Consider the following 27956-nt stretch of genomic DNA (forward strand, 5'->3'; position numbering starts at 1 on the left):
ATTGAAATCTTACTAGTTACAATGAGCATAAAGTACATATAAAACAAAACGTAACATGGAAATAGTCAAAGTTTTCTTGGTGTGTAAAGATTAAACATAATGATTTTTAAATACCAAAAATTGCCACAAGGCTGCATTTTTAGCTCTTGAATTATTAATGATTTAAGGTCTAGGTGTACCACACTCTGAGAGGGTGCTTTACACTTTTTTCTTTTTTTCTAAGAAGGACTGAGGCTTCCACTTTTTGGCCTTTGGTTTTTTTTTTTTTTTTTTTTTTTTTTTTTGTTTGTTTTTTTGTTTTTTTTTTTTTTGTTTTTTTTGTTTTGTTTTGTTTTGTTTTGTTTTGTTTTGTTTTTGAGCTTCATATGGTTTGTGAGTTGTTTCTTGGGTGTTCACTAGAGTGGGAGGGGTGAAATTAATGGCATCAAAGAAACCAGTTAGACATTGGCAGTAATCCTTGCAATTTGACCTTTAAAGGATAGAGTTTTGCCCATAGTGTGGAGAAGATATGTGAGTGTTCTCATAATGACTATGTTCCACAAATTCATTTTCTTCCAGGAACACTAGAATTCAATATCTGGAACTTTAAAATGTTTTGAAATGCTTTTGGTTTTCTCACCATTTAATTTGTTTATTTTCATCATAAATAGTAAATGAGGTTAATCACTTTCATGGTCCTCATATTTGTTAATCTTTCTCCTAAGCAGATGTTTGGTTGTGACATGTTGCTAGTCTTTCAAACTTTTTTTCAAACAAAATATACAAAGAAAAAACAAACAAACATACAAAAAAAAAAAACCCCCAGAAAATCCCTTCTGGGAGCAAACCTGGGTATATCCCAGTGATAGCAGCTGCAATAAAATTTTCCTGGCTTCTTGAAAAGATACATTCATTTCTTTGTAACCTGCTTTTTTCTCTACAGCATTTGAAATCAAATTTCTCATTTTTATCCTTAACTTCCAAGCCTCCCCTGGTTTCATCCCCTATCACTAGATAAGAGAGGAAGAAGGATAGAGGGGGAAGAGAGATATCTCGAATCATATTTCTTCTTATATCTTTTTTGCTTGTAGCTAGTCTTTGATACTTTTACCCACTATCATTATATAGGAGAGAAAGAAGGATGGGGGTGGATGTCTGAATCTAATTTCTTTTCTGTTATTTCTTTTTTGAGCACAACTACTGCAACACCTCACCCCCGAATGACCAGCCACCACCAGCCATCCCCATTAGGGGTCTAGCATTTATATGCCCTCCGAAAAATTTCCAGAATTCCAAATATCACACAATAGCGGATACTATCTGCAGCTGGCAAAACCATGCCTCTACTAGAGCATGAGGCAAATTGTAGTCAACTGCTGTGAAGCACCTTATATCCCCACACCTGAGATTAAAATGAAAACATATTCTTATAATATTTGTGTTTTTTAAAGAAACCAAAATTTCAGAATTCTCAATACAACTTGTATTGACTGTGTATATGATCCTTCTCTCAAAAATTGATTTATCGTGACATATCCTATAGTTTTTTGCATCTCTTTGGCCTAACATGTCCATAAAAGCCTTTGAGTTTTAGGTAACTGTGTACTAAATTGCTATAAAATGTCCAATACAAAAGAGATTTAATGGTTGAAGATAAATGCTTGCCACACTGAGTCAATTATTATACATTGTATACTGTATAATTATAGATTTAACACTAATATACTCTGTAAAGATGTCCTGATATTAATGTCTCAGGAAAAACTAATAACAAAAATTAATCCTTTTGTGTATGACATTTTTTCTTTTTAAAAAATAGACTGGCCGTGTACTCTACACTTGTTTCCAATCCATACAAGCCCAAAAGAGCTCAGAGTAAGTATAACAAAGATGTTATTATTGATGGACTAATGCCTAGTCATAGAATTGATGGTTCTGTTTCATAACTTTTTCATTAGTAAGATATTAATAGTACTCTATTTAACAGCTCTGAGAAAAAATATAATATCTATCAGTTTGGGTATTGTAAAAGTCTAGGAAGCTGTAGTCTCTTTATTTAGCTATATCACCATAGTCTTGGGCCATATTTCCCAAATTGTGTTGCACTGCTAGTTTTTGTTTCACTGGTGCATTCAAAACAAAGACCAAATGCTAGGAAATTTAGATATTTTTATAGATACTTCTCTATTGCTACATAAACTTTTTTTAGTGTTGGTAAGAATGGACCCTAGGGCCTTACTAATACTAGGCAAACATTTACCATGGAGATGATGAAACTCTTGCCTTCCTGACATAAAAGTCTTTTCAGAATTACAGTATTTCATTTAAATTTTTGTACAGATTAATTTCCTTATTAAAACATGCCACTCTATTCCTGGGTATAGTGGTGTATGCCTTTAATCCTAGTACAGAGGAGGCAGAGGCAGGTGGATCTATATAAATTTCAGGCCAACTAAGGCTATTTAGTGAGAGCCTATCTCAAACAAGCAAACCAAAAACCAAACAACCCAAACTCTATTGTTATTGTTGTTTTATCTTGCTCTTACAAATAAACATGATGGTCACTGATACCATCCCACTTCCATTCTCTACGATGTGGTTACCTTTTTTTCTATTTGTTACTTTTCTAATTTTTAATGAAGCTTGCTTTTTATTTTTCTGCTTTGAGACAGGGTCTTTTTATATTACTCCAGTCTGAGCTTATGATCCTCCTGCCTGTGCCTCCTCTGTGTTGGTCTTTGCAAATGTGAGCTACCACACCTAGCTGAAGTTGGCCCTTTTATTGTATTACAATTGATATTAGACTATATTGATTTGACTCTTCATGATTATTAAAATTTCATAGTTACAAACATCTGTGCTCAGGATTATAACCATAATTTCATTGTATGTGTTTTGTGTGTTGACTAATTTTAACAGAAAATAATTTTCATCATTATGATTAGGTAAATGCTATTCCCTCTTCAGCTAACTAATGTGAACTAGTGTACTGTGATTTTCCTTTTTTTTTTCTTATTTTTTTTAAATGACTTTATTTTACAAAACAAAAATAAATGTACAGATTTTAAACATTTTTTTGCTTAAAATTATACATTTTTTGTCAGTACTTTTTTTTCAGATATTAAAATAATTTTTACATAAAACTCTGAATATATTTTTTAGTCAGTACTTGATTTTTTCAAGGACTTGACAGTATGCATTGAAAACCTACTAGTTACAATGAGCGTAAAGTACATGCAAAACAAAACGCAACATGGAAATAGTCAAAGTCTTCTTGTTTTGTATATATATATATTTTCTTTATTTCTTGGACTTCATACAGTCTGTGAGTTGTTTCTGGGGGGAGTGTAAGCCTCTGGGGTTAGCATCCCAATATCAGTGACTGCATATTATGTCTGTTCTTTTGTGACTGGGATATCTCACTCAGGATGATATTCTCTAGATGCAGCCATTTTCTTAAGAATTTGGTTAAGTCATTTTTTCTGGTGGCTGAATAGTATTCCATTGTGTATATGTACCACAATTTTTGTATCCATTCATCTTCTGAAGGACATCTGGGTTCTTTCCAGCTTCTGGCTATTATAAATAGAGCTGCTATGAACATTGTGGTGCATATATCTTTGTTGTGTATTAAAGTGTCTCTGGGGTATATGCCCAGAAGTGGAATAGCTAGGTCTTCAGGTAGTACTATATCCAATTTTCTAAGGTATCGCCAGACTGATTTCCAGAGTGGTTGTATTAGTTTGCAACCCCACCAGCAGTGGATAAGTGTTCCTCTTTCTCCGCAGCCTCGCCAGCATCTGCTGTCATCTGAGTTTTGGATCTTGGCCAATCTGACTGGTGTGAGGTGGAATCTCAGGGTTGTTTTGATTTGCATTTCCCTTATGGCTAAGGATGTTGAGCAGTTCCTCAGATGTTTCTCGGCCATTCAGTGTTCCTCAACTGAAAACGTTTTGTTTAGCTCGGTACCCCATTTTTTAATAGGGTTATTTGATTCTCTGGTGTCTAGCTTTTTGAGTTCCTTGTATACTTTGAATATTAGGCCTCTATCTGATGTGGTGTTGGTAAAGATCTTTTCCCATTCTGTTGGTTGCCTTTTTGTTTTCTTGACAATTTCCTTAGTCTTACAGAAACTTTGCAATCTCATTAAGTCCCATTTGTTAATCTTTGACCTTAGAGCTTGAGCCATTGGTGTTTTGTTCAGGAAATTTTCTCCTGTGCCTATGTGTTCTAAGGTTTTCCCTACTTTCTCATCTAATAATTTCAGTGTATCTGGTTTAATGTGGAGATGTTTGATCCACTTACACTTGAGTTTTGTACAAGGAGATAAGAAAGGGTCTATTTTCATTCTTTTGCATGCTGAGTGCCAGTTGGACCAGCACCATTTGTTGAATAGGCTGTCCTTTTTCCATTGAATGTTTATGGCTCCTTTGTCAAAAATCAGGTGACCATATACATGAGGGCTCATTTCTGGATCTTCTATTCTATTCCATTGATCCACATGCCTATTTCTGTACCAGTACCATGCAGTTTTCAGCACAATTGCCTTGTAGTATAGCTTGAGGTCAGGAATAGTGATGCCCGCAGATGTTTTTTTGTTGTTGAGGATGGATTTAGCTATTCTAGGTCTTTTGTTATTACATATGAAATTGCACATTGATCTTTCCAATTCCTTAAAGAACTGGGTTGGAATTTTGATGGGGATTGCATTGAATCTGTAGATTGCTTTTGGTAGGATGGCCATTTTTAAGATGTTGATCTTTCCAATCCATGAGCATGGGAGATCTTTCCATTTTCTGAGATCCTCCTCAATTTCTTTCTTTAGAGGTTTGAAGTTCTTGTCGTACAGGTCCTTCACTTGCTTAGTTAGAGTCACACCAAGGTATTTCATAGTTTTTCTGACGGTTGTGAAGGGTACCTTTTCCCTAATTTCTTTCTCCACATGTTTGTCCTTTGAGTATAGGAAGGCTACTTATTTGCTTGAGTTAATTTTGTATCCAGCCACTTTGCTGAACTTGTTTATCAGCTGTAAAAGTTCTCTGGTGGAATTTTTGGGGTCACTCAAGTATACTATCATGTCATCGGCAAAGAGTGATGTTTTTATCTCTTCCTTTCCTATTTGTATCCCCTTGATCTCCTTTTGCTGTCTAATTGCTCCAGCCAGGACTTCTAGTACTATGTTGAATAGGTAGGGGGAGAGTGGGTAGCCTTGTCGAGTCCCTGATTTTAGTGGGATTGCTTCAAGTTTCTCGCCATTAAGTTTGATGTTGGCTGTTGGTTTGCTGTATATTGCTTTTATTATGTTTAGGTATGCACCTTGGATTCCTGTTCTTTCCAGGACTTTTAACATGAAGGGGTGTTGTATTTTGTTGAATGCTTTCTCAGCATCTAGTGAGATGACCATGTGATTTTGATCTTTGAGTTTGTTTATATGGTGGATTACATTGGTGGATTTCCTTATATTAAACCATCCCTGCATCCCAGGGATGAAGCCTACTTGGTCATGATGAATGATCGTTTTAATGTGTTCGTGGATTCGGTTTGCAAGGATTTTGTTGAGTATGTTTGCATCAATGTTCATAAGTGAGATTGGTCTAAAGTTCTCTTTCCTTGTAGGGTCTTTGTGTGGTTTAGGTATGAGGGTTATTGTAGCCTCAAAAAATGAGTTAGGTAGTATTCCATCTGATTCTATCTTTTGGAATAGTTTATATAGTATTGGTGTTATATCCCCAGTAAATGTCTGGTAAAATTCTGCACTGAACCCGTCTGTACCTGGACTTTTTTTGGTTGGGAGATTTTGATGACTTCTTCTATTTCTTTAGGTGTTATAGTGTTATTTAGATGGTTTACTTGGTCCTGGTTTAACTTTGGGATCTTGTATCTGTCTAGGAATTCATCCATTTCCTCCAGATTTTCCAGTTTTGTGGAGTATAAGTTTTTGTAGTAGGATCTGATGATTTCTTGAATTTCCTCAGTTTCAGTTGTTATGTCCCCACTTTCATTTCTGATTTTGTTAATTTGTATACTCGCTCTATGCCTTCTAGTTATTCTTGCTAGGGGTTTATCAATCTTGTTGATTTTCTCAAAGAACCAACTCTTGGTTTTGTTGATTTTTTTCAATGGTTCTTTTTTATTCTATTTGGTCTATTTCTGCCCTAATTTTGATTATTTCTTGCCGTCTACTCTTTTTGGGTATATCTGCTTCCTTCTGTTCTAGGGCTTTTAGCTGTGCTGTCAGGTTACTGATGTAAGCTCTCTCCAGTTTCTTTTTGGAAACACTTAGCGCTATCAGTTTTCCTCTCAGTACTGCTTTCATTGCATCCCATAGGTTTGTGTATGTTGTGTTTTCGTTTTCGTTGAATTCTAGAAAATCCTTAATTCCTTTTTTTATTTCTTGTTTGACCCTGCTATCTTTTAACAGAGTGTTGTTTAGTTTCCATGTGTATGTGGGCTTTTTGTTGTCTTTGTTGTTGTTAAAGACCAGCCTTAGACCATGGTGATCTGAGAGGATGCATGGGAGTATTTCAATCTTCTTATATCGATTGAGGCTCGCTCTGTGTCCAATTATGTGGTCAATTTTCGAGAAGGTGCCGTGGGGTGGTGAGAAGAAGGTGTATTCTTTTACTTTAGGATAATATGTTCTGAATATATCTATTAATTCTAGTTGGTTCAAAGTCTCTGCTAGTTTTGCAGTGTCCTTGTTCAGTTTCTGTTTCCATGATCTGTCCATTGGTGAGAGTGGGGTATTAAAGTCTCCCACTATTATTGTGTGGGGTGAAATGTATTTTTTGAGCTTTAGTAGGATTTCTTTTATGAATGTGGGTGCTTTTTTATTTGGAGCATATATGTTAAGAATTGAGAGTTTCTCCTGACAGATTTCCTGGGTAATGAGTAAAAAGTGTCCTTCCTTATCTTTTTTGATAACTTTTGGTTGGAAATTTACTTTATTCGATATTAGAATAGCCACTCCAGCTTGCTTCTTGGAGGTGTTTGCTTGGAAGTTTTTTCCCACCCTTTAACTCTGAGATAGTGTCTGTCTTTGTCTCTGAGATGAGTTTCCTGTATGCAACAAAGGGCTGGATTTTATTTATGTATCCATCTGATAGTCTATGTCTCTTTATTGGGGAGTTGAGTCCATTTATGTTAATAGATATCAAGGAATAGTATTTTCTGTTTCCTGCCATTATTGCTTTTGTGGGTTGAATTGTGTCTGTGTCTTTTTCTTCTTTTAGTTTTCTTGTTTAGGAGTTTTCTTGGTTTTACTAGGCTGTATTTTCCCTCATTGTATTGGGTTTTCCACCTGTAATTCGTTGTAGTGCTGGGTTTGTGGTCAGATATTGTGTAAATTTTGATTTGTCTTGAAATATCTTCATCTCTCCATCGATGGTGATTGATAGTTTTGCTGGGTATAGCAGCTTCGGCTGGCACTTGTGTTTTCTTAGGGTGTGCATGATGTCTGTCCAGGCTCTTCTAGCTTTCATAGTCTCTGTTGAGAAATCGGGTATGAGTCTGATTGGCCTGCCTTTATATGTTACCTGACCCTTTTCCCTTCCTGCTTTTAGTATTCTTTCTTTGCTTTGGGTACTTGATGTTTTTACTATTATGTGTCGGGAGGTATTTGTTTTCTGGTCCAACCTATTTGGAGTTCTGAAGGCTTCTTTTATGCTCGTGGTCATCTCATTCTTGAGGGTAGGGAAGTTTTCTTCTACGATTTTGTTGAAGATATTTACTGTGCCTCTTAGTTGATATTCTTCTCCCTCTTCTATTCCTATTATCCTTAGGTTCGGTCTTCTCATTGTGTCCTGGATTTCCTGGACATTTTGGGTTAGGAACTTTTTGTTTCTTGCATCTTCTCTGGCTGTTTTGTCTATGTTTACAATGTTGTCTTCTGCCCCCCTAGATTCTCTCTTCCATCTCTTCTAATCTATTGGAAATGCTTGCTTCTGTGATTTTGATTTTTTTTTTTAGGTGTTCTCCCTCTAGGGTTATCTCTTTTTGTGTTTTCTTTATTGTGTCAATTTCCGTTTTAAATTCCCTCTTCCATTCCTTCATCTCTTTGATTCTGTTTTCCTCTAGTTCTTTGAGTTCTTTGAGTGTTTTTCTTGTTTCCTCTTTAAAACTTCTGAATCTTTTTGCTTTTCCTCCCGTTCTTGTTTAATTATCTCTATCAGCGTCTTGAGGTATGATATCAGGTCTGTGCCTTCCTTTTCTGGAGTGTTTGGAATTCCAATGTTCGCTGTTATGGGAGAGCTGGGTTCTGGTGTTGCCAGGATGTCTTGGTTTTATTGGGATATACTCTTTCGCTTTCCTCTTGCCATTTTGTTGTCAGTGATATGTTCTTGCCTTTCCCTTGTATCTGGTCTGTGTCCCTGGATCTCCACTGGTCCAGGTGGCAGATGGGTCGAGCCTTGTTCTATGCCTCAGAGTCGCCAGGTGGGAACAGAAGTTCTAAAGTTCTGTTTCTGGTCGATGGATCAGACAGGGCGGGGCAGGGCAAGGCAGGGGGTGCACTTTCCGTGTGCACTCACAGAGATCTCTCTGCTCCCTGGCAGCTCAGGTCTCCCACCCACCAGTTGCTCAGCCTCTATGAGCCGCCTTTCCGGCTGGCAGGTGGGCCAGGCTCAGCTCTGTGTCCTGAAGTCGCCTCCGGGTGGGAACAGAAGTTCCTAAGATCTGTTCCCGGTCACTGGATCGGGGAGGACAGGGCAGGTCAAGGCAGGGGGTGCACTTTCCGTGTGCACTCCGCAGAGATCCCTCTGCTCCCCAGCAGCCTAGGTCTCCCACTTACCAGTTGCTCAGCCTCTATGAGCCGCCGTTCCGGGTGGCAGGTGGGGCCAGGCTCTGCTCTGTGTCCTGAAGTCGCCTCCGGGTGGAAGCAGAAGTTCCTAAGATCTGTTCCTGGTCACAGTTGCTTAGCCTCTACAAGCCGCCTTTCCGGCTGGCAGGTGGGCCAGGCTCCGCTCTGCGTCCTGAAGTCGCTTCCGGGTCGATTTTCCTTTTTTTTTTTTTTACATAGATTTTTGTTTTTGCTTTGCTTTTTGCTTTTGCAGGAGGTTTTGAATAGATTTTTTTCATTTATCTTTTAGTACCTCCTTGAGTTCTGAACTCTTAGGTATAGTATGAAAACACTTGAGATCTCCACATTTTAAGGATTACTCCATAAAACTATCCAATCTTGATGTGATATCTCCTTTAGGCCTGCTGCTTAACTGATACTCAGATGAGGGGTGAGAGGGTTTGGAGGGGGGCCCCCACTAGTTTGCTTATTCTCCTGAGTTATATATATTATTATCTGGGGTCTTGATTCATTGTCATTTTGCTGGAAGAGATCCTGTTGGAACTTCCTAATAATGGTGTGCATTTAATACATTTTTGACTGAGTCCTCTTGTCTGAAATGTTTTATTCTTAATAACAGATATGAGAATTGAGGCAAAAGGCCTGAACTCATGGTTAGCATTCTTTTTAATTTACCTAATACATTCCTGTCTTATGGACTTGAAGTCCTAGCAGACACAGATCCACCACTAGCTTTTTTTTTTCATAGGATTCTTTTCCTTAATAGGACATGTGTTAAATTCCTTTTCCCCCTATCTGTTATAATCCCCCCTTTAGAGCACTAGAAATAGAAGAGGACTTCTGCATTTATTGACATTTATTAAAACTGTAAATTAGATGTTACACTCATTGTTAACCAATAAAAAATGTGCCACATAAAAACAGAAAGAATAAGATAGACATTTGCCACTGTTATTCAACATTGAACTGGTAGTTCTAGCCAGAACAACAGGTTCAGCATCAAAATTAGACAAGCAAAGTTTCATGGTTCGTGTTCAAAGCACAAAATGAGTTGTTTTTATATATCAGCAGTGCACAAAAGAAGATTGGGAAATAATTTTACTAAAAAGAACATTACATTTAGTAAAATATGTAAGAGAAAATTTAACTAAGAGAAAGAGAAATTTGAACCACTAATAATAAAAACTACTAAAAGAAATAAAAGAACACACAGAGAGAGGGGGGGGGGGGCAGGCCATGGAGGAGTTTGGCTTACTATCTTGTTGAGCTGTTTTTTTTTTTTTTTTTTTTTTTTTGTTTTGTTTTGTTTTTTATAGCACCCATGACCATCTGCCCAGGAGTAGTACAGTCAACACTGGGTCCTTCCACATCAATCATTGATTAAGAAATTGCCTCCACTTATGTTCCCACGGGCCAATCTGATGAAGGCAGTTTTTTTTTTTTTTAATAAAAAAAATTGTATTTACTTAGAAGCATTCAGAATGTCAACAAAACAGCCGCAATTTTTTTTTTTTTTTTTTTTTTTTTGCAATTACAGAGTGGTATTCAGTTAACAGAACAATTATCTTCTTATAAGCTGCATCAGAGACAACTGAAGATGAAGAAGAAGAAAAAAAAAAAAAAAAAACCCAAAATAAAACCAAAAGAAAAAAAACCGGAAAAAAAAAGAAAAAAAAAAAAAAAAAAACCAAACTACTGTCCCCATATATAACTAATTTGTGCTGTGCACCAACAAGAACCTGCTTTAAATTTCCATGCCAATTTACAACCCCCAGACTGTACCAGGCAAGGTTAGTGGCTATTGAAAATACCACCAGGACAGGGCTATCTAAAGACACATTCGGTAGTGTGTTAACTATACAAAAAAAGACACTGTACAGTTTAAAAACAAATCTTACACAGCCTTACATTTCAATTTTTTTCTTTAAAAGGAGTGAGTTGTGTACAGGGGGTTAAATGCTTTATAGACAAGAAAAAAAAAACTGCGCTAGAATCAACTTATTCATCATCATCTTCTTCTTCATCTTCGTCTTCCTCTTCCTCCTCTTCCTCATCCTCTTCATCCTCCTCCTCATCTTCTTCTTCCTTCTTTTTCTTGCTCTTTTCAGCCTTGACCACCCCCTTTTTCGCTGCATCAGGTTTTCCTTTAGCTCTGTAGGCAGCAATATCCTTTTCGTATTTCTCCTTCAGCTTGGCGGCCTTCTTCTCCTAGGGCTGCTTGTCATCCGTGGCAGTGTTGTTCCACATCTCCCCTAGTTTCTTTGTGACATCACCAATGGATAAGCCAGGATGCTCACCTTTGATTTTTGGGCGGTACTCAGAACAGAACAAGAAGCAGGCCAAAGGAGGCCTCTTGGGTGCATTGTGATCCTTGAACTTCTTTTTGGTCTCCCCTTTTGGGGGGATGTAGGTTTTCATTTCTCTTTCATAACGAGCCTTGTCAGCCTTTGCCATATCTTCAAATTTCCCCTTTTCTTTAGCAGACATGGTTTTCCACCTCTCTGAGCACTTCTTGGAGAACTCTAAGAAGTTGACAGAAGCATCCGGGTACTTCTTCTTGTGCTCCTCCCGGCAGGTTTGCACAAAGAATGCATATGAGGACATTTTGCCTCTCGTCTTCTTAGGACCTCCTTTGCCCATGTTTAGTTGATTTTCCTCCTCGAGGCGCAGAGTCGCCCAGTGCCTGTCCGGTTCTCGCTTGCCCCGGCGCTGTCTCTATGGAGCTCAATGTACTGCAATGGCTGTCGAAGGCAGTTTTTTGATTAAGGGTCTCTCTTCTCAGGTTAACTTTTGTCAAGATGACCAAAACTAAGCAATACAGTGATGTACTGAAAGACATAGTATTTTTAAATAATACTCCCTAAAAGATATCAATGCAATACTTATATAATTCCAAAGGTTCTTTTTGTTTCAGGCATGGAAGCAATTTTATAAAATTTCAAGAGGCATGAAATATCAATATTGATAAAAAGGAGAAAAATCGGAGAAATAAGTTTTTAAAATTTACTATAAAGCTTGCATATGTAGTATGATACTAGAATATAGATATAGACTAATGGATTGAACTGAGAGACCCAAAATAAAACCAAATTAATTTTCAGCAAGTGTGCCAATGTTATTAAATGAGGAATGGATATTTTTTTCTCTAAATGGTGCTTTGACAACTATAGATAATTATATAGAACGATAAAGTTGGGACCCCCCCCCCACTCACAGCATATATAGAAATTAGCTACACATAAGCCAGTAACATAAATGTGTGAGGTAAAACCATGAACACTTAGAAGACATAGGGTAAATCTTCATGACATTGAGTTTGGCAATGTGACTGTTTTTTACAGATGTGACAGCAAAACATGAGTAACAAAAAAAATAGACAATTTTGTAAAACATAAAACTTGTTCATTAAAAGATATTAAGAAAGTGAAAAGACAGCTTATAAGATTTAAAATATTTTTCAAGTTTATAACTGATACAGTTATACTATGTAGGATATTATGAACAAAATCTTAGTATTGAACATGATAGTTCATGCCTGTGATCCAAGCACTCAGGTGGCTGAGACTGGAGGATTGCAACAAGTTCAAAGAAAATCTCAGTTACATAATGAGTTCTGGTCCAGGTTCGAATACACTGTGACATCATTGCCAAACTCTTTCTCAAACAAGTCTTGATACTGGATTTGGTGGTAAATGACTATAATCTAATAGTATTTGGCAGGGGGAGGCAGAAGAATCAGAAATCAAGATTACCCTGGCTGTGAAGCATGTTCAATGCTAGCCTGGGATATAAGAAATCCTGCCTCAAAAAGTCAAAAAACAATAAAGACAAATTATCAATAAAAAGATGAGAGGGCCAGGTATGGTGGTGCACTAGAAGGTAGAATTAGGCAGATCTCTGTGAGTTCATGCCAGCTTGGACTATATAGTGAGTTCTAGGTCAGACAGGGTACAAGTGGGATTGTCTTTTAGAGAAAAGAAACAAGACACATGAATTACCAATATTATAGTAATAAAGTAGTTTATATTAGGTTGTGGTAAATATAAAATATGATAAGCTTTTATCCCGATTTAGTGCTGGCTCCCATAGGACCACATGGCACTGTGGGGTATCTGTATCTTAGGGGCTCCATACTGCCTCTAAGTACTCACAGACACAAGCTTCTTTTGACCAAAGTGCCTCAGTCCACTTCACCCCCTTGATGTGTTACTTTTACTTACTTCCCCTTGGCATGTTGTTGCCAAGCCTTGCATACACACTCTTCCCAACTCTGTGGCTGGCTTTGTGCATTCCGCCACTACACTTTGAACTCTAATCGAGTTGTCACATTAAAGAACACATCAAAATACTCTGATCCAATTGGTATAGTATAATTTGCCCACATAGATAAGTCAAATGATCTTGCATAATTCTATTCCTTATAAAAACATTTATAACAACCTTATTCATATTGAGATGTGCTGAAAGAAACAGCCATGTCTGCTTTCATGTTGCCTCCTCCCAGATCTCTCCTTTCTCCTCTTCTGCTTTCCTAGACTTTTTTCCACCTACCTTTCCTTCTCATCCAGTGATAGGCTTAACCCACTTTGTTATATAATAACATCATTCTACAATATTACTATAGATTTATAGATAGCATAATGATGATGGTCTATGATAATAAAATAGTTAGTATAATAATAATGATCTGGGGAGATGCATCTATAGCAAAATGGATATTCCTGCTATCCAGAGTATAGAAGACTAATATTGTCAAGAATATCATGGATTAGAATTGGCCAGTGGTATCAAAGTGCTTCTGATTAATGACCCTACCACAGACAAGTCAGCAGCAGCACTTGTGCATAGAGATTCATTGCCAGATTCCAAAATATTCCTGCCTTATGTCACATTTGTGGACATATGCTGTTTGATAAATATCCTGAAGAAAACAAATATAGTCAATTTCTCAGTGAACGTGATGGAAGTCAAAATGTCTTTTCTAGTGAAGAGAATACCAGTTACTATTTTGATGCTTTCCATGAACACTCAGAAGGAGCACTAGACAGGTTTGCCCAGTTTCTTCTGTGCCCCTTGTTTGATTCTAGTTGCAAAGACAGAGAAGTGAATGCAGTTGATTCTGAATATGAGATGTGATGAACAATAAATGCCTGGAGACTCTTCCAGTAAAAAAAAAAAAAAAAAGCTACAGGGAATTTCAAATACCCCTTTAGTGAATTTGGGATAGGTAACAATATTTTGTAGTGACTTGACCCAACAAAGAACGCATTGGTAGACAAGAACTACTGAAATTTTATTCTAAGATTATTCTGGCTATTTGTTTTAGGTCAATGGAAGAACGTTTCAAATGTTTCATGGAAAATTGGTGTTGTTCCCCCCCCCCCATTTTGACTTTTTAAAAAACAAAACATTAGAAAGTATAAGTGTTTATCTACTTATAGTCTTTTGAAAGTGAGCTGAAGATGAAAGTTTTCATTTTAACTGGCTGTGTCCAACAAATTTAAATGACTTTAAGTGGAGAACTGAAGAACATGTGAATTGCTGGTAGGTTTTCTCAGTATTATTTTAGCAAGGAAATGGTTGTGGTAAAAGATTGACAGGTTTGACCATATAACAGCTCAAAAATCTGTGAAAACATGAATGACAGTAGAAGACAGAAATTATTTAAAAACAAATATTTTATTTTAAGGTATAAATTAGTGATAGCAGGATTGTCAGTTTTCGTTTAATTTTGCTTTAAGTAATGGTCAGTTTGGGTTGCTGTTCTGTATTACTGATGGAATGAGACTCCCAGTTCTAGGCTTTCTGAAGTGCAATGTATTTTCTTGTTTAAAACCAGGGCTTACTGTGTGGGCCAGGCTGGCCTCAAAATTATGGTGGCTTTCCTGATCCTGCTCAAGATGGCCTCAAACTTATGGTAGCCCTCCTGATCCTGCTTCCTGAATGTTGAGATTACATATAAAAGCCTGGCTTAAAATTTATGAATGTGGTGTAGCATTTAGAACTTATACTCTGAAGTCCAACAATCTGACTTTGACTTTTAATTTACCACTGAGGCTGTGAACTAGCAAAGTTAGTGCTTTTTTCTAAATATCTGATCTTATTTTGAGACAGGGTCTCTTCTATAACCCCTGGCTGCCCTGAAACTTAATAGGTAGACCAGGCTTGCCTCAAACTTACAGAAATCTGCCCACCTTCACCTCCCAAGTGCTGGGATTAAAGGTGTGTGTCACCATGACCAGCTGAACATCTGATTTTGTATATGTGAAAGAAAAGTAGTCGTTTGGAAAAGTGGATCAATCAGTATTTAAGAGCACTTGCTGCTCTTGTAGAGTATCTAGGTTCAGTTCCCAACACCTACCTACAGACACACATTCAGGCAAAACACTCAAGACACATAAAATGAAAAATCTTTAACAGTAAAAAATAAGATAAAATGAAGATGATATTGAATGCCTGTTGTGAGAGTTAATTGATCAAATATTTACCATATTTTCATGTTGTACCTAGCAGTGTTTCATAAATTGTAGTGACTCTGGCATTCCATAATCACAACTTTATTTTAACTTAAATATATATATATATATGGAATGCTTCACAAGTTTGTGTGTGCTGCGGCCAGGCTAATCTTTTCTGTATTATTTAGTATATGTGCTACCAAAGCAAGTACTTTAACCTTTTTATTATTTATTAACCTATTTTTGTTATTGATACTTTTAAAATTAGAAGTTAACCATACTGAGCTGAATGCAGTGGTTCATACTTAAAATTTCAGCATGTGGGAGGCCAAGGCAAAAGTATTGCCAAAAGTTTGATGTAGCTTGGGCGATAGAGTAAAACTCTTAGAAAAGAGAAAGGAGAAGAGAAGGACTATATTTTAATTTGGTAGTAAAAACTAGGATATAAAATATATTCAAATTATAATGCCAATTAGAAAAAAAAAGGAATCCCTGTGCCAATGAGATGGCTCAGTGGTTAAAGGCACTTGATAAGCCTAGCATCTTGAGTTTGATTTCTGGGATCCATGTGGTAAATGGATAAAACCAACTAGTGTAAGTTGGCTTCTGATCTCTGAACAAGTACACACACACACACACACACACACACACACACACTCCATGTGGTAGAAGGATAAAACCAACTAGTATAAGTTGTTTTCTGATCTCTGAACAAGTACACACACACACACACACACACACACACACACACACACACAACTTTAAAAGGAATCCTTTATAATACTATGTGCTAAAGGTATATTATGTTAGCCTAGAATACTTAGTATTTTTGAATATGCAGAACCCAGTCCTGGAAGATAGGTACTTAAGAGCCATGTTATATTTCAGACTAAAAGTGATTTCTTATGTATTTGTTAGATAAATGATAATGGGACTAACTGAATCAAATGTTAGTTCTGATCTCAGTTTTTTGTTGGAAGTGACAGAATAAATATCAAAAAATATCAAATGTTTAATTCCCAACCAGACTGGCTTCTACACTGAGCTCAGTAGAGTTGAGGGGTCTGGGAAAGATGTCTTTATATTACAGAAGTGTGAGGAGGAAATATCATTTTATATAGGATTAACAGATAATTCATTCTTTCATCTTTCTGTGTAAACCTCCCCATGTGCTGGGGTTACTGGCATATGCTACCACTCCTGGTTTATGCAGCACTGAAAATTAAGCTTGCACTATTATCAACTGAGCCACATCTCCATTCCCCCCCTTTTTTCCTTTTTTATTGGATATTCTCTGTATTTACATTTTAAATGTTATTCCCTTTACCCCCACTCAATCCCCCCCTTGCCTCCATTAAGGTGCTCCCTCCCAACCAACTTCTCCCACCTCAGTGCCTTGGCATTCCCCTACACTGGAAAAAAAAAGCCTTTGCTGGACCAAAGGTCTTTCCTCCCATTGATACCAGACAATGCTATCCTCTGATACAAATGCAACTGGATCCATTGGTTTCTCCATGTGTACTCATTGGATGGTATTTTAGTCCCCGGAAGCTGTGGAACATTTGTTTTGTTGATAATGTTGTTCTTCCCATGGGGTTTTAGACCTTTCAGCACCTTCAGTCCTTTATCTTCTTCATTAGGGTCCTAGTGTTCAGTCTGATGGTTAGCTGCAAGCATCCTCATCTGTATCAGTATGGCTCTGGCAGTAAGCACTTCTTGACATCAGCAATAGTGCGTGGGTTTAGTGGCTGCATATGGGATAAATCCCCAAGTGAGGCAATCTCTGGATGAGCTTTTCTTTAATCCCCGCTCCTCTATTTGTCCCTTTATTACCTCCCAGGATGGGGACCCTATACATTGTGAAAGCCATGGGTACATGGGGATAAAGCTGAATAAGATCTAGTTCTCTACTTCTTAATCATACCCACCAAAGTGTCTTTAGTTCCCATATCATCATAGAGATGAAACATACATGACAAAGAATTACAACTATCCTTCACTTCTCCATATTCACATAATCAGGGAATTGTTCGTGAAACAAAATACAATAGTGACCTTTGCAGAAGACATTTAGGAATAAAACACAGTGATTATTATTAATGATGAATCCAGAAACACAGAAGTCTGTCTTACATTCTTAATTATCAAGGCTCCCCATCCTGGATCCTCCACTGACCCACTGTTATGTAGAGTTTAAGTATATTAAGAGTGAGAAATACATTCAGGTTTTTGATTGGACTTAGAACAAGCCTGTCTGTGTCTTTCTCTCTAGCATGAAATGGAGGTATGTATAATATCTTACCTAGTTTAATCCACAGAAGAGACTAAAAATTGAGAGGTGCTAGTATTTTTTGTGAATAATTCCATCTACAATATGAATCTGGAGTCACTGAAGAATCTTCATTGGAATCAATTTATTCAGCTTCCGGGCAACTTACTGACTAATATTAGTTAATTGTTTCTTTCATCTGGATAGCTGACCATACTGACAGTGAGTTCCCAAAGGTTTCTCTTAAATTTACAGAAATGGATTCAAATTCTCTAAGGGGCTAGAGAATATTTTTTCTTTCTTTTTTTTTCAATTTTATTGGATATTCTCTGTATTTACATTTCAAATGTTATACCCTTCCCCCCCCACTCCCTTCCCTCTTCCTTCTCAACTTGCTTCCATGAAGGTGCTCCCTCTCCCAATCACCCTCTCCACCATAGTGCCTTGGCTGGTTAATAATGTTGTTCTTCCCATGAGGTTGCAAACCTTTCAGCTCTTTCAGTCCTTTCTTTAGCTCCTTCATTAGGGTCCCCGTGTTCAGTCTGATGGTTAGCTGCAAACATTCTCTCCTGTATCTATATGACTCTGGCAGAGCCTCTGAGGAGGCATTTATATATGGTTCCTGTCAGTAAGCACTTTTTGGTATCAGCAATAGTGCTTTGGTTTGGTGGCTACATATGGGGTGGTCCTCCAGGTGAGGCAGTCTCTGTAGATCTTTTCTTCAATCCTTGTACCTTTGTTCTCCCTTCTAAGAAGGACTGGGGCATCCACATTTTGGTCTTCCTTCTTTTTGAACTCCATAATATCTGTGGATGGTTTCTTGGGTGTTCCAATCTTTTGGGGGGGTTGGGGAGAAGCTAGTATCTGCTTATAAGTGAGTACATTACCATGAGTGCACTTTTGTGATTGGGTTACATCGCTTCAGGTTCCATTTGCCTAGGAATTTCATGAAGTCATTGCTTTTAATAGCTGAGTAGTACTCCATTGTGTAAATATACCACAATTTCTGTATCTGTTCCTCTGTTGAAGGACATCTGGGTTCTTTCCAGCTTCTGGCTATTATAAATGAGGCTGCTATGAACATATGAACATTGTTGAGGATGTGTCCTTGTTAGATGTTGGAGCTACTTTGAGGTATATGCCCAGGAGTGGAATAGCTAGGTCCTCAGGCAGTACTATGTCCAATTTTCTGAGGAACCGGGACTAGAGAATATTGAGTGTACAAATAGACTTCTAATTTGCTCTCTAGAAAAGCCTAATTTGAAACTCTCTCCACTTACAAATTGAGTAACTTAATAAATTGTAGTAATGATTAATTTTTGAAGCACTTTATAGTCCAAAGTCACAGTTAAAGTATAAAGAACTTATTATAATTAAATGATAAAATATGACCTAAACTGTTTGTCTTACAGGTATGAGAGAATTGAAATCCCAATCCATATTGTACCTCATATCACTATTGGGAAAGTATGCCTTGAGTCTGCAGTAGAGTTGCCAAAGATCCTGTGCCAGGAAGAACAGGATGCATATAGAAGGATTCATAGGTAGCAGCTTTTATTATTTCTCTTGTCAATTTAGCGAAGACTCTTCATCTTTAACAGTTCAGTTTCTGAGTCCCTTTTCTTTTTTTTTAATATTTGTTTGTTTTATGTATGTATACTGTCACTATCTTCAGACACACCAGAAGAGGGCATTAGATACCATTACAGATGGTTGTGAGCCACCATGTGGTTGCTGGAAATTGAACTCAGGACCTCTGGAAGAGCAGTGTTCTTAACTGCTGAGCCATCTCTCCAGCCCATGAGTCCCTTTTCTTTCTACTTGACTGGGAGAGAGCTTCACAGCAGCTTCAAATCATGTTTCTCACACTTTATTATAATGATCTCTTTAACATTGCTATCTTGCCTCTGATATTTTGAATCCTTCAAGACAAAACATTTCCTTTTTTGGTTGTGAAAATAAAGTAAATCACATCCTAGTATACCCATTGTCAAGTACTGGGCCTTGTGTATTAAATTCATAGTGTATCAAGACCTCCAGTAAGAAATAGTAATTATATAGTCATGTCACTGACTCATATTTAATTTTTCAATAAAACCATATCCCCAAATAAATTTAAAATGAACAAGGTGGGAACTCAAATCACTATATTCATCTAATCTAATGGGCAGATGTCTGATGTAGGTTATGATTTTGTTATACACCTTTATTTTTGCTTCATTGCTAACCTCAAGTACTTTATCCCTTTAGCCTTACACATCTGGACTCAGTGACTAAGATCCATAATGGCTCAGGTAAGATTATTTTTTCTTTTCTGGAGTATATGAAGTGATCTCTGCCATATTCATTTTTCTATGAAGCAATTCCAGTTTATCTTAGAGTTTCCTTTCTAAGAACTGTAACTAATATTGCTCCTTATATTTCCTTGGAAACCTATAGACCCTTAAAAACTATAATTGTGGCTATATGATAAGACAGAAAGAAAACTAGAAAATCCTTTTTATAGACTAGCTCAGTGGTGTCCTGTTATATGCTTCCACACTACCTCCTAGGGAATCTTAGTTTCCATATATTTCTATATTATGGATGCTCAATAACTTCCATAAATTTTAGCAATGTGCCTTTATGAATTTATTTCACCACCAGCCTATTCCAGTAAGAACTAGAAGAGATAATACAGGTATAGAAAAGGGAATACACCAGACAGGACGTTTTTCATGTGAATAAATAGAGAAGGAATTCCTGGGCAAGTCTAAGGGGCAAAAACCTGAGCATGGTATATATACCAAGTTAATTTTTTCAGCGTATATATATTTCCACCTATACCTACTATCCAGCTAACCCGGATTTTTCTATTTAATGACTGAACTGGGTGTGGTATTGCATGTCTGTAGTGTGAGCACTTGAGAATCAGAAGCAGGAGGATTGCTATAAATTTGAGGGTAGCCTAGTCTATAAATATATATATATATATATATATATATATATATATATATATATATAGAGAGAGAGAGAGAGAGAGAGAGAGAGAGAGAGAGAGAGAGAGAGAGAGATCCAGTATAAAATTTGGCTACTGAGTGAAACCCTGACTTTTAAAAATAAGTTACATTAAAATAAATAATAACAACAACAAAACATGGATAAAATAAGAAAGATGAGAAAGAGTGGAACACTTTATTTTCTTTTTAATTAATTAATTACTTAATTATTTAATTAATTAATTTTGAGTCAGGGTCTCCCTATGTAGTCTTTGCTACCTGGAACTCACTATGTAGACCACATTGTTCTCAAATTTATAGAGATCTGCCTGCCTCTGCCTCATGATTGCTTGGTTTAAACACATGTAACACAACAACCAATTGAAAGATTTCTGATACAATTGGTAGGAAACTGCTTTGGGAAGAAAAGAAAGGAATCTTGGCTTGGTATATTCCATCATTTCTACCTGGATAAAACATGACAATGAATTAAAATTGATAATATATGGCAAACAACTGTTCTCTAAAATCACAATTATTTAAAAATATACTAATAGGTCAAAAGTAGATAAACAGATCAGTGGACCTGGACAGCTTAGACACAGGTATATGAAAGAATTTATATTTATTCAAAAATTTCAAATTAGTAAAAGCTAGGTTAGACACTAAATATCATCCATTCTTTTTTCATCCAAAACAAACCAACCAACCAAACAAACAATACTTCAAGTACCTATTCCCTGCTAGATAGCCTTCTAGGCACAAGGCTATAGTGCTGAACAAAAGATACAAGCTTAACTTTCATGGATTTAATTTTGTTTCCATTTAAGGAGACAATAAAGTCCTACTGGAGAGAGTGCCGTCTTAGCCCTTTAACTTGAAGAAATGAAGATCTAACCGTCTTTCTCCTTTTCTAAAATTTAATTTTATGTTTTTACATACATTTATTTCTATTTAGCTTATGGATCAAGGGCTTCAGAATAGGTGTCTGCTTTGCTCAGCTCTTCTCTCCCCCACTCCTACCCCCAGTTGACTACTGAAAAATTATTTACCAGTCCTATTTATTGTACTTTAGAAACTTGTTCCCCCAAGCCCTTTTATATATGTCCACAACGGAGGCACTGTTATAGTAGGAACATCCCAGTGGATAGTATTTTCCCAGTTATCTCATCTGTTTTTTTTTCTTTTTTATTAAAGTATTTACCAAGAATTTGTGCAGTCAGATGTCAGCAGTCAGTGGGCCTCTACTGCAGTGGTTGGAGGACAGATTGGAGCAAAACCAGCAGCATTTGCAGGAGTTGCAACAAGAAAAGGAAGCGCTTATGGAGGAGCTGTCTTCCCTAGAATAAAGCAGGAAAACAACAACAACAAAAAATGTGGTAATATTTTTTCAGTTTGTGTGCTGAATATGGTCCAAAACTATATACAACTCCTATATATGCAAGTAATACAGCAGCACTTTTTGTATCCCAACAAATAGTTTGATGTATAAAAAAACAGAAGACATTTTCTTAAAATTTTCTCAGAGCTTATAGAATTCTCCTATCTTTAACTGCTTTAAAAAGAAAGCATGCAAGATGACTTAAGCATAATATGAAAGGTATTCTGTAAGGGGCGTAGGAGGTGCATTTGCGAGGAATATCTGAATAAAATGTAGGAAAGGTTTAGTTTAAGTTTTAAATATTATACATATTAAGCTAGAGTGTCAGTGTGTATCCCGAGCTATCCTGGAACTGATTGTGTATACCTCACTAAATTGCCTTACTAAGCTGTCCTCAAACTCACAGAGATCTACCTGCCTCTGACTCTGTAGTGCTGGAATTAAAGGCATGTGCTACCTACTATGCCTGGCATTAAATGTTTATTCTCAATGAAAATATCCAGCATAAACTTCTTTTTGAGACAGTATCTTATCATATAGCCTAACTGGTTTGGAACTCACAGAAATCTACTTTCCTGCGTTTCCCAAATGGTGGGGCTAAAGATGTGTAACAGTAACATAAACTTCTTAGAATTTGAAGTCTGCGTTTTATTTTCAGAAATAGCCATCCTGTATAATATTATAAAGAAAGAATAGCACTTGGTATTTCTATTTTATAGGCTGATTTTTCTGCTAACCAAGTGAATCCTAAGTTATAGAGTTAATGGAAAAACATGCACCTAGCTCATCAGCACTCACCTCCATTGATTATACTCACTTAGAATCATGCATCATGAATTCCTTCTTAATCTCTAAATATGTATTATGATATACCTAAATTTGAATCTGGGTGCATGCTCTTTTAAACAAACAAGTGAGTTCTAGCTTATTTGAGTCTAAAGCAAAGTGTTACTGATCCTAAGAATATAATTATAATATGACCACAGTTTTTTAGAAACATTAGGATTCAGGTTGTAATAGAAATCATGCTTTTAAAACTGTGATGGTCATAGTATTTTCATATGTAGCCACTAATTCTAAATGTGTCTTCATAAAAAGAGTTGAGCCTGTTGTATACTGGGAACTAAAGTGGGAATTGGAAAAAGAAGTGAAAAGAAAGAAAATAGATAGTAACAGTACCAACCACAGTGATATTTGGGATTTTGGCTTGTCTCCTTATTTTTCCCTAGATTATTGTTTTTCAGTATCCCAGAACCTCTTTCATCAGAATTGCTTATAAGAGTTCCAACTCAATCTTTGAGGCAAGAATCTAAAAATCTACGTAACATGCTTAGCTGATTCTGAGGCATACTTACGTTTGAAAACAATTATTCTTAGGGCATATGGAATGTAAACGTTGTATTTTCTTTAATTTTCTTCTGTCACAATTATTATTCATTCATTTTCTTTTTATAGGGCAGATGAAAATAACTGGCATAAAATTTATTAAACAAAAATCAATTTTACAAAAGGTAAAATTGGAGGGCCTATATTATATAACTTCAAGACTTATTATTAAACTACAGTAATCAAGATACTATGATATTTGCAGAAGAATCAATGCAGCAGGGAAGAAAATTCAGTAATAAACCCACAATAATATGCTTAACTAATTTTGAAAAGTTCCAGATGTGATTCAAGGAAGAAAAGACAGTCATTTCAACAAATTGAACCTCCACAAGCCAACAAAATACATTCTATAAGTACCTTCAAGTGTATCATGGATTTAAATCTAATATGGAAAACTTACAAAAAATTAGTCAAGAAAAATTTTCAGGAGTTAAGTATTTAATATTCAACTCAAAAGCACAATTTCACAAGAAAACAAAGTAGATATAGAAAAAAAGATGCTGAAAACTCAAAAATAAATGGTACCAGTAGAAAATGAAAAGAGACATACACGTTGTTGCTACAGAGGATACACAGATGGCAAGTAATTGTGTGAATATATATTGAACCACAGGGAATGGCATATACTTATCAGGACTGTTATGGAAAAAAAAATAGTGAAAATACCAAATACTGTTGAGGATGCAAGCTAGACTTTTCATATACCAATGACAGGAATGTAAAAATGCAGCTACTGGGTAGAAGAGTTTGGAAATTTTTTAAAAAAAGATTTATGTATGAGCACATCAGATCCCATTACAGATGGTTGTGAGCCACCATGTGGTTGTTGGGAGTTGATCTCAGGACCTCTGGAAGAGCAGTCAGTGTTCTTAACTGCTGAGCCATCTCTCCAGGCTGAGTTTGGTAATTTTTTAAAAGTTAAATATACACTTAACCTGACCCACCCATTCATAGGCTCTTGGCACAAATACTTTTCTGAATTTTTTCTTGGCAGCTTTATCTGTGATACCTGCAAATTAGAAACAATAACCTAAATATTCTACAGTGAGTAAATGGCCAAACAAACCATTCTTACTATGGAATACTACTATGTAGTAGAAACATACTGCTGATATGTTGATCCTTGGGCTATTATAGTAAATGAAAATGTTAGTCTTAAAAGATCACTTAATATATGGTTGCATTTCTAGAGCATTGTTTAAATGTCAGTATTAATGATTTCCACAGTCAGGGAATAGACATTGTGTAACATATATATTCTTAATATAGTGTGACATAAAAGAAATTAGACTGATAATAGTTTTGTACCTTGAATTTAGTGTTTAATATATAAGTCTATTTCTGTTTATATAATACATATTAATAAATGTACAAATCTAGAAGTGAGTAGGAAGTAAGATTTCACTTATGCAAATGAAATAATTAGAATTATGGATGAGCCCTATGTAGTGCCTCATGCCTGCAATCCCAGTGCTTAGAAGGCTGAGGCAGAAAAATTACAATTAGAATCATTCTGAGCTATATAGTTCCCAGCTTCTTGGGCTACAGTGCAAGACCTTGCTTCAGGAAAAAAGTGTGAGGAGGATAGGTGATAAAAAGAAAACATGGGGATGGGTATAAAAATGATTTGAATATTCTTTATTTCCCTCTCTTACAACTTTATTTTAAAAAAAGAGGGATACATATATAGATTTTTAAAGGCATTTTGGCATAACACTATATGAATATTTTTTGTCAGTACTCAATTCTTTTAGAGGTTTGATAGCATGCATTGAAATCCCACTAGTTACCATAAGATAAAGTACATGTTGGACAGAACTCTTATAGGCCAACTATGAACAGAAGCCTGTGCTTCACTTTCATCATCATCATCATCATCATCATTATTATTATTATCATTATATTTACATTTCAAATGTTATCTCCTCCCTCCCACTCCAGTCGCCCCCCCTCCACTTGTTGCAATGAAGGTGCTCTCTTCCCCGATCACCCTTTCCACCTCAGTGCTCCCCTACACTGGGAAAACACACTTTCACTGCACCAAAGGCCTCTTCTCCCATTGATGCCAGACAATACTATCCTCTGCTACATATGCAACTAGAGCCATGAGTCTCTCCATGTGTGTTCAATGATTGGTGTTTTAGTCCATGGGAGTTCTGAAGGGTTTGGTTGGTTGATAATGTTGTTCTTCCCATGAGGTTGCAAACCCTTTCAGCTCCTTCAGTCCTTTCTCTAGCTCCTTCATTGGGGTTCCTATGTTCAGACCAATGATTAGCTGTAAACATCCTCCACTGTATCTGTATAACTCTGGCAGAGCCTCTGAGGAGGCATCCATATCTGGTTCCTGCCAGTAAGCACTTCTTGGCATCAGCAATAGTGCTTGGCTTTGGTGGCTGCATATGGGATGGATCCCCAGGTGAGGAAGTCTCTGGATGAACTTTTTTTCAAATGCTGCTGCTCTATTTGTTCCTTTATTTCCCTCCACAAGTATTTTGCTTTTGTTCTCCCTTCTAAGAAGGACTTGAGGCATTCACCTTCTAGCACCTTCTAGCCTTCCTTTTTTTTTTTTTTTTTTTTTTTTTGAGCTTCACGGGTTCTGTAAATTGTTTCTTGGGTATTTAGAGCTTTTTGGGCTAGTATCTGCTTATCAGCGAGTTCATACCATGTGTATTCTTTTGTGACTTGGTTATCTCACACAGGATGATAGTTTCTAGTTCCATCCATTTGCTTAGCAATTTAGAATAAATAAAAGGGAAGACATAACAACAGAAACTGAGGAAATTTAAGAAATCATCAGATCCTACTACAAAAGCTTTTACTTGACAAAACGGGAAAATCTGGATGAAATAGACATTTTTCTAGACAGATACGAAGTACCAAAGTTTGATCAGGACCAGATAAACCATCTAAACAGTCCCATAACACCTAAAGAAATAGAAGCAGTCATCAAAACCCTCCCAAACAACAACAACAAAAAAATCCATGACCAGATAGGTTCAGTGCAGATTTCTATCAGACCTTCAAGGAAGACCTAATACCAATACTCTTCAAACTATTTCACAAAATAGAAACAGAAGGAACACTTCCTAACTCATTGTTTGAAGCCACAATTATACTCATACCTAAACCACATGAAGACCCTACAAAGAAAGAGAACTTCAGATCAATTTTCCTCATGAACATTGATGCAAAAATAATCAATAAAATTCTTGTAAACATAATCCAAGAGCACATCAAAAGGATCATTCTTCATGATCAAATAGCTTCATCTCAGTGATGCAGGAATGATTCAATATATGGAAATCTATCAACGTAATCCACTATAGAAACAAACTCAAAGAAAAACCACATTATCCTCTCACTAGATGCTAAATAAGCATTTGACAAAATTCAACAGCCCTTCCTATTAAAAGTCTTGGAAAGATCAGGAATTCAAGCCCCATAACTAAACATGGTAAAAGCAATATACAGCATACCAATAGCCAACATCAAACTAAATGGTGAGAAACTTGAAGCAGTCCCACTAAAATCAGGGACTAGACAAGGCTGACCACTTTTCCCTCTACCTATTCAATATAGTACTGGAAGTCCTGGCTGGAACAATTAGACAGCAAAAGGAAGTCAAAGGGATACAAATTAGAAAGGAAGAATTAAAAATACCACTATTCACTTTCATGAATAAAATATGATTATAGTATATAACTGAGTATACTTTTAGGCCAGTGTTCATACTTTAAAAATGTTGATCATCAGAAAGAACAGTGATAGGCTGAAGAGATGGTTAAGTGGTTAAGAGCAGTAACTGCTCTTCCAGATGTCCTGAGTGTAATGAGATCTGATGTCCTCTTCTGGTGTATCTGAAGACAACAACAGTGTACTCATATACATAAAATAAATAAATCTTTAAAAAAAGAAATAACAGTTGTATGAATGAAATGTGATTATTTTCCTAGTTACATATGTTTTATCTTTACACAGAACATTGTATTCCAATATACAACCTTGTATCCTCTCTGATTTTTCCTTTTCAATCAAAATTCTGTCAAATTCTGTTGGGAACAGAAGGTACTTATTTAGATGGGTATATTCTTAACTCTGTTTTTTAAAAAGTCTTTTTTAGGATAGGTCCTCACTCTGTAGCCCTTGCTGGCCTCAGTCTAGCAGTTTTCTTGCCTCTACCTCCTAAGTGGTAATATTACAGGCATACAACATCATATGTGGCTGATTCCTTATTTTCTATACATGGAACCTGCATTCTGACCTTGTCTGCACTATTTTTGAAACCATTCTTCCCATAGTTGATAATGTCCACTAGTCAAATTCATTTGTTTTTCAAAACTGTCATTAAGTAACTTCTACCTTTTACTATTTTTTTCTCTTTTTTATTAGATACTCTATATTTACATTTGAGATGTTATCCCTTTACCCCACCCTGCTCCCATCCCCTCTCCCCCTCCAGTTGCCTTTACAAAAGTGTACTTCCTTCTGATCACCCTCTCCACCCCATTGCCTTGTCATTCCCCTACATTGGGAAAATATGCCCTCCCTGGACCAAAAGCCTCTTCTCACATTGATGCCTGATACTGCTATCTTCAGCTACATATGCAACTGGATCAGATCAATAGGTCTCTCAAGTGCACACAAAGGTTGGTGCTTTAGTCCATGGGAGTTTTGGAGGGTTTGTTTGGTTGATAATGTTGTTATC

At 36.5% G+C, this 27956-nt stretch overlaps 1 protein-coding gene and 1 pseudogene across 3 annotated transcripts in view; one reads left to right on the top strand and one right to left on the bottom strand.

Moving 5' to 3' along the window:
- BRCC3 (BRCA1/BRCA2-containing complex subunit 3) overlaps positions 1-25810 on the top strand; it is a 39946-nt gene extending 14136 nt beyond the window's left edge. The window contains exons 7-11 of one of the 2 annotated variants that reach the window (XM_080910871.1): positions 1799-1854; positions 18916-19047; positions 19754-19797; positions 21679-21857; positions 23318-25810. In XM_080910871.1, coding sequence (XP_080766997.1) covers positions 1799-1854; positions 18916-19047; positions 19754-19797; positions 21679-21830 — 384 coding nt within the window. In that variant the 3' untranslated portion in view covers positions 21831-21857; positions 23318-25810. Of the gene's footprint in view, positions 1-1798; positions 1855-18915; positions 19048-19753; positions 19798-21678; positions 23282-23317 lie in introns of those variants that run through there. The other variant, XM_080910870.1, reaches the window with a different exon arrangement.
- LOC308415836 (high mobility group protein B1-like) lies at positions 10775-11416 on the bottom strand (annotated as a pseudogene). The gene has a single exon. The product of its transcript is annotated as a high mobility group protein B1-like (transcript).
- Positions 25811-27956: the final 2146 nt, after the last annotated feature.

This window comes from Micromys minutus (genome assembly GCF_963924665.1).
Source record: "Micromys minutus genome assembly, chromosome: X".
Classification (NCBI taxonomy): Eukaryota; Metazoa; Chordata; class Mammalia; order Rodentia; family Muridae; genus Micromys; species Micromys minutus.